The sequence below is a fragment of the Camelina sativa genome, chromosome 7 (genome assembly GCF_000633955.1).
Source record: "Camelina sativa cultivar DH55 chromosome 7, Cs, whole genome shotgun sequence".
NCBI classification, from domain to species: Eukaryota; Viridiplantae; Streptophyta; class Magnoliopsida; order Brassicales; family Brassicaceae; genus Camelina; species Camelina sativa.
Window position 1 is genome coordinate 25,206,464 of NC_025691.1, and position 6,285 is coordinate 25,212,748.

General features: G+C 34.2%; 1 protein-coding gene across 1 annotated transcript; it reads left to right on the forward strand.

Annotated features, from left to right (window-relative positions):
* Positions 314 to 5,804, forward strand: LOC104702489 (ankyrin-3). Its single transcript, XM_010418341.2, has 6 exons — positions 314 to 877; positions 1,258 to 1,653; positions 2,012 to 2,433; positions 2,550 to 2,991; positions 3,285 to 3,703; positions 4,697 to 5,804. Exons 1-6 carry the CDS (start codon positions 409 to 411, stop codon positions 5,528 to 5,530), a joined length of 2,982 nt encoding a protein of 993 aa, XP_010416643.1. The 5' UTR covers positions 314 to 408; the 3' UTR covers positions 5,531 to 5,804.

Sequence of the window (6,285 nt, forward strand, 5' to 3'; positions counted from 1 at the left end):
AAGCTTCCTAACCGAATATATAAAAGTTTCAAACAGTTACCTTATAACAAAGTAGATTATGGCTTAATTTTACGTTTTAGTATTTGGTTTTGGGATTTCACTAAAATATATATTTTTAATAAAATACATCTAAAAAAAACTATAGTCAAAAACCGTTTGAAAAACCACAACCACTCAAGGATTATCCCTTTTAAAAAGTAGTAAAACAAACAATACCCTTATTTGACCTTTTCAACTCGTGGACTTGGCGATGGTCAATAATTGTTAGATACTTCCGGGAAAAAATTGTAGAACTTCTTAGGAAAAGAGAAGCAAGTAGACTTGACAACTGAGACATATATAAATAAACTCTGAGAATGATTGGAACTTACACCATACACACATATTCATTTCCATCTCGCACAGAAAATGGGTCTTATATCCAGCCTTGGAGACGAGATACCGGTCGAGTGGACTTTCCCTTCTACAGCAGGAGACTTAGAGGCCAGGCTTATACGTCAGTTGGAAGCCAATCCATCGATTCTCGAGAAACTAGACAAGAACAACTACGAGGAGACAATTTTGCATAAAGCCGTGACGGATGGGTACGAGGGATATGCAAAGAAGATAATTGACTTCTGCCCTTCAGTCGTTAGCTTTACTAATATTGACGGAAACACTCCCCTTCATTTAGCTGCTCAAACTGGAAACAAATATATCCTCCTGAAGATGTTGCAGTCTCGAGAAGCAAAGTGCAAAGAGATTAATAAGCAAGGACAGACAGCATTCATTTTAGCATGCTTTAACAATCACGTCGATGCTGCCAGAATCCTCATAGAAGGAGCGAGTTCTATGACGATGGTGGAACTTGCTGCAGCCTTTTCAAGACAGCAACCAGGTTTAAGATTAACATTGATTAAAAAAAACAATTAACATCGATACACGTTTTTATTTAAACAATTTAGATGTTTCAAAAAACAAAAAACAAAACCTCTAGACAATTTTTTTTTTTTTTTTTTGTCAACTTTTTGGCAATCCCTACATTCATAGAGCATGACAAATATTTACGGTTGGCCACTACATTGAGATGACAAATATTTTTATGTGTTTAAAATAACATAAAACTGCCTCTTGATCATTTGTTTGTGGAATTTTTTTTCTTCTTTTTAATATATTTTGTGGAAATAATTGCAATATATGAAATAATGGAAGATAATTGCAGATATATAATTTAATTAATATAATGAAATTTTGATTCGTTTGGTTGAATATAAACAGCTATCATATCTAGCATACTAGAGAAATTCCCGAACCTAGTTCTTAATGCGGATGAAGAGCAGACGATGTTATCCACGTTATTGCATAACGCCATCACGCAAGGTTACGAGGAATTTGCGACGAAGATAATCAACATCTACCCTTCAGTGGTTAGCTTTATTAACGACGATGGAAACACTCCTCTTCATTTAGCTGCTGAAATTGGAAACAAAAGTATAATTTCAAAGATGTTAAAGTCTGAAGCAGCGTGCATGAAGATTATTAATAGGCAAGGACATACGGCATTCACATTGGCATGCCTTAACAATCACGTCGATGCTGCCAGAATTCTCATGAAAGGAACAAGTTCTATGACGATGGTGGAACTTAATGCAGCCTTTTCAGTACAACAACCAGGTTTAAGATTAACATCGATACATATTTTTCTTAGGACCAAAATAGATGTGTCAAAAATACAAAACAAGAAATTAAAGCAAATAGTTCATTGTGATGTATATATATATATATATATATATATTAAATGAAAAATATAATAGCAAAGGTTCAAATCCGGTTTAAAAATCACTAAAAAATTAGATATGTTATCACTTAGACTTCAAATATTATAAAAAGAAACTTTATATTATATTTTATTCTCCATTTTTACTCGGGCTTTATCTAATTATTAAATGATGGAGGGTACTTACAGATATATAATTTAATTACAATCCCTAATGAAAAATTGTTTCGTTTTGTTTAATTTTGATATAAACAGGTATCATAGAAAATATACTAGAGAGATTCCCAAGCATAGTTCTTGAGACGGATGAAGAGCAGTCGACGCTATTGCATAAAGCGTGCAAGTCAGGAAACCTTGAGATGGCAAAGACACTATTAGATGTTGATCAAGAAATTGCAGAAAAGGTGAATAAGGATGGTTTGACTCCTTTGCATTACGCGGCGATAAACGGTTCAGTTGAAATCCTGAAGGAGTTTCTCGACAAGACTCCTTCGTCTTTCCACTCAACCACACAAGGAACAAGCGAAACTGTTTTCCACTTAGCTGCGAGACATCAAAATACCAAAGCGTTCATCTTCATGGCCAAGAGTGCAAACCTAGGCCAACTTCTCTACAACATGGATGCAGAGTACAACTCTGTACTTCATGTTGCCGCATCTGTCGACTCCACTTCAGCTGTGAGTAATATATATATTTTTGGTTACAACCAATATAGATGCCCTGATCATGATCTAGAGCTAAATTTTATACCAGCTAAATAACTAATTAAATTTGCTATTCATAATCTTTGCAGCTAGTACGGTACATCCTTACGGAAACAACAATAGATGCCACCTTGAAGAACAAAAGAGGAATTGCAGCCGTTGACCTTTTTAACAAAGACGGTGTAGACAAGAATAACTACGAGGATACAATTTTGCATAACGCTGTGACGGATGGGTACAAAGGATATGCGCAGAAGATAATCGACATTTGCCCTTCACTCATTAGCTTTACTAACGTCGACGGAAATACTCCTCTTCATTTAGCTGCTCAAATTGGAAACAAAAGTATCATTTTAAAGATGTTGGAGTCTGGAGAAGCAACGTGCATTGAGATGATTAATAAGCAAGGACATACAGCATTCATCTTGGCATGCCTTAACAATCACGTCGATGTTGCCAAAATCCTCGTAGCAGGAGCGAGTTCTATGAAGATGGTAGAACTTGATGCAGCCTTTTCAAGACAACAATCAGGTTTCAGATTCACGTCGATATTAACTATATAGGAAGTTTTTATTCAGGCTAAATAGACGTTACAAACAGAATTACGCAAAATATTTTTATTAATATAACATTAAAATATTGTCACCCTAATTGATAATTTGCTTGTGGAAATGTTCCCTCTTTTCCTTCTTGTTTGATAAAATTTTGCGGAAATATTTATTGCAATATATTATTAAATAATGCAAGGTACTTGGCTACTTGCAGGTATATGATTTAGTTACAATGAAAATTTCTTTTGTTTTGTTTAATTTTGATATAAACAGGTATCATAGATATTATACTAGAGTGGTTCCCGAAGCTAGTTCTTGAGACGGATGAAGAGCAGTCGACGCTATTGCATAAAGCGTGCAAGTCAGGAAACCTTGAGATGGCAAAGACACTATTAGATGTTGATCAAGAAATTGCAGAAAAGGTGAATAAGGATGGTTTGACTCCTTTGCATTACGCGGCGATAAGCGGTTCAGTTGAAATCCTGAAGGAGTTTCTCAACAAGGCTCCTTCGTCTTTCAACTCAACCACACAAGGAACAACCGAAACTGTTTTCCACTTAGCTGTGAAACATCAAAATACCAAAGCGTTCATCTTCATGGCCCAAAGTGCAAACCTAGGCCAACTTCTCTACAACATGGATGCAGAGGACAACACTGTACTTCATGTTGCCGCCTCCGTAGACGCCACTGCTGTGAGTATATCTTTTTTTCTGTTGCATGCAACATAGATGAAGAGTTTTGAAACTTAAAATATGTTTTGTCGTCAGAGTATTGAAAGAAAAAACACAAAGGCTTGTGGTTGAGTTTGCAAATGTCAAATTATAATATAATATTAAAAATTATTGTTTTATTTTTTTTAAAAAAAAATTTGTTTGAGATTATATTTATTTTTAATCGTTATGTAAATCTATTAGTCTATTTGAATACTAATTATTTTAGAATATTATAGTATTTTATTTTTGACGTATTATTACAGTTTTATATTGTTTATTTGTTGTATTTGCATCATTATTTTGTGAAATATATAATAGTAATTTTAATATTATAACTGTGAGCAAATAAAAATTATTAATTTATCATCTATATAAATTTAGTTTTACCAACCCGCCAATGTGGAAATTAAAACACACATTTTCATACATTGAATAATATATATTCGTTTTAAAAAATTCAAATCATAACATATGCAGAAAAAAATATGCATTTTATTAATTATATGTATTATATGAAAATTCCAAAAAAAATGTAAATAAAATAAAATAAAGATGATAGGAGAATCATAATTTGAAATACTTGGATATAAAATCTTAGTTTTTAAATTCTGATTGGTTTATATATTTTCCTAAAAATAATTAGTAATTTCGTCCATAATTTATTAGAGAGAGAAAATATTTTTTTTTAGATTTTTTTAGATTTTTTTAATATTTGATGTGTGAGTGTTTTTTATTTTTAATTAATTATATTTATTTAAATTAGTTAATTAAGCTTAATTAACTTTTCTAATGACAATTGAATGTAAATTTTTTACACATTTTAAGATTAGTTTCATATTTGTACTTCTCAATTAATATAGTAAGATACAACAAACTATACTCTCAGTTTTCGAAATTATTTTGTTTTCTTAAAGTTCTCATGATTCACAGCTAAAATTTATAGTAACTATTTAAATTTCCTAATTACTGCAGCTAGTACGGTACATCCTTATTGAAACAACAATAGATGTCACCTTGAAGAACAAGAACGGTTTTGCAGCCGTTGACCTTCTGAACAAAGACGGTGTAGACTTTCCTCTGCTATCTCTGTGGTTCCGGCAAGGTGCAGAAAAAATTAAACGCCCTTCGAAATATGTAAAATTCGCACATGAGACTGGGGAACCCATCCGAAACACAAACAATTTGGAAAGTTTAATTTTTGAAAGCCGTGAGGTGGAGTGGCGAAGAGACCCTAGAAACAAGGAACGTGAGATGCATTCAGAGAGTCTGCAGAACGCAAGGAACACAATTACTATAGTTGCCGTCTTGATCGCATCGGTTGCCTTTACATCCGGGATAAACCCTCCTGGTGGTGTCCACCAAGACGGACTCTTGATTGGGAAAGCAACCGCAGGAAGCACAACGGCTTTTAAGATCTTCTCGGTTACAAACAACATTGCTTTGTTTACATCACTAAGTATAGTGACCCTTCTGGTCAGCATTATATCCTATAGAACTAAGTCACTGAAGATGTTTGTGTTCATAGCACATAAGATGATGTGGTTGGCCGTGGCATCAATGGCAACTGCTTATGCTGCAGCAGCGTGGATCACTGTGCCACATCACGAAGGATCTAAATGGTTAGTCTACACTACTTCTGCTATCGCTAGCTTTGCGCTAGGTAGTATGTTTGTGTATGTGTCCTATATGATGGCTAAGCACATTCTGAAGAAGGGTAAATTGAAACGTAACCTTTCTCACCGGAAAGCCGCCAGTGCTACCTTGGACATGGAAGCCGGTGGTGATGCCGGCTGCTATGCTTACTGAAATATGACTACGGATATGTATTTTAGGCATGTCAATTAGGGCTAAAGCCCGCGGGCTGGCCCGGCCTGGCCCTGAAAAACACCAACCTCGGACTTAAATATATATGTCCAGAAAAAATCGGATTTTTCGGGCTCAGTCCGTTTGGGCAATAGGGTTTTTCGGACTTAGCCCGACCGGGCTCGGGCCAGCTCGAAAAGCCCTTTAACAAATATATTTTTACTTTTTTGTTAATATTTTTGTTTGATTGCAATATTTGATTAATAATTTATTGTAAATAAAGTTGTAAACTCTAATCCTAGTTTTCATATTTACTTAATTACCATACTTAATACTTTTAAAATTTTTATCTATGTTTTATATGAATTATATATTGGTTTATTTGTTAAAGTATCAAAATTTGATTTAGTTTTAAACTTTTTCTATTAAATTAAGTTGGTTGTAGTGAATATAGATGAGTTATTAAATTTTTGATTGATTTGTTTTATATTACACCTTCAAACACTACTTTTTAAGGCTTATAAGTTTGAATTTTTTATCGGTAAGATAAGCCCGAAAAAGCCCGAAAAGCCCTGTAATCCTGTTAGGACCGGGCTCGGACTTTGAAATAAAGGCTCGAAAATATTTCGGGTCGGACTGGGCCGGGCTCATGCAGACTTTACGGGTTTCGGGCTGGGCCAGCCCGATTGACACCCCTAATGTATTTGTATATATCAAATTCCGATAGTCACCTTTTATACATTGAATTGTTGCTCCTG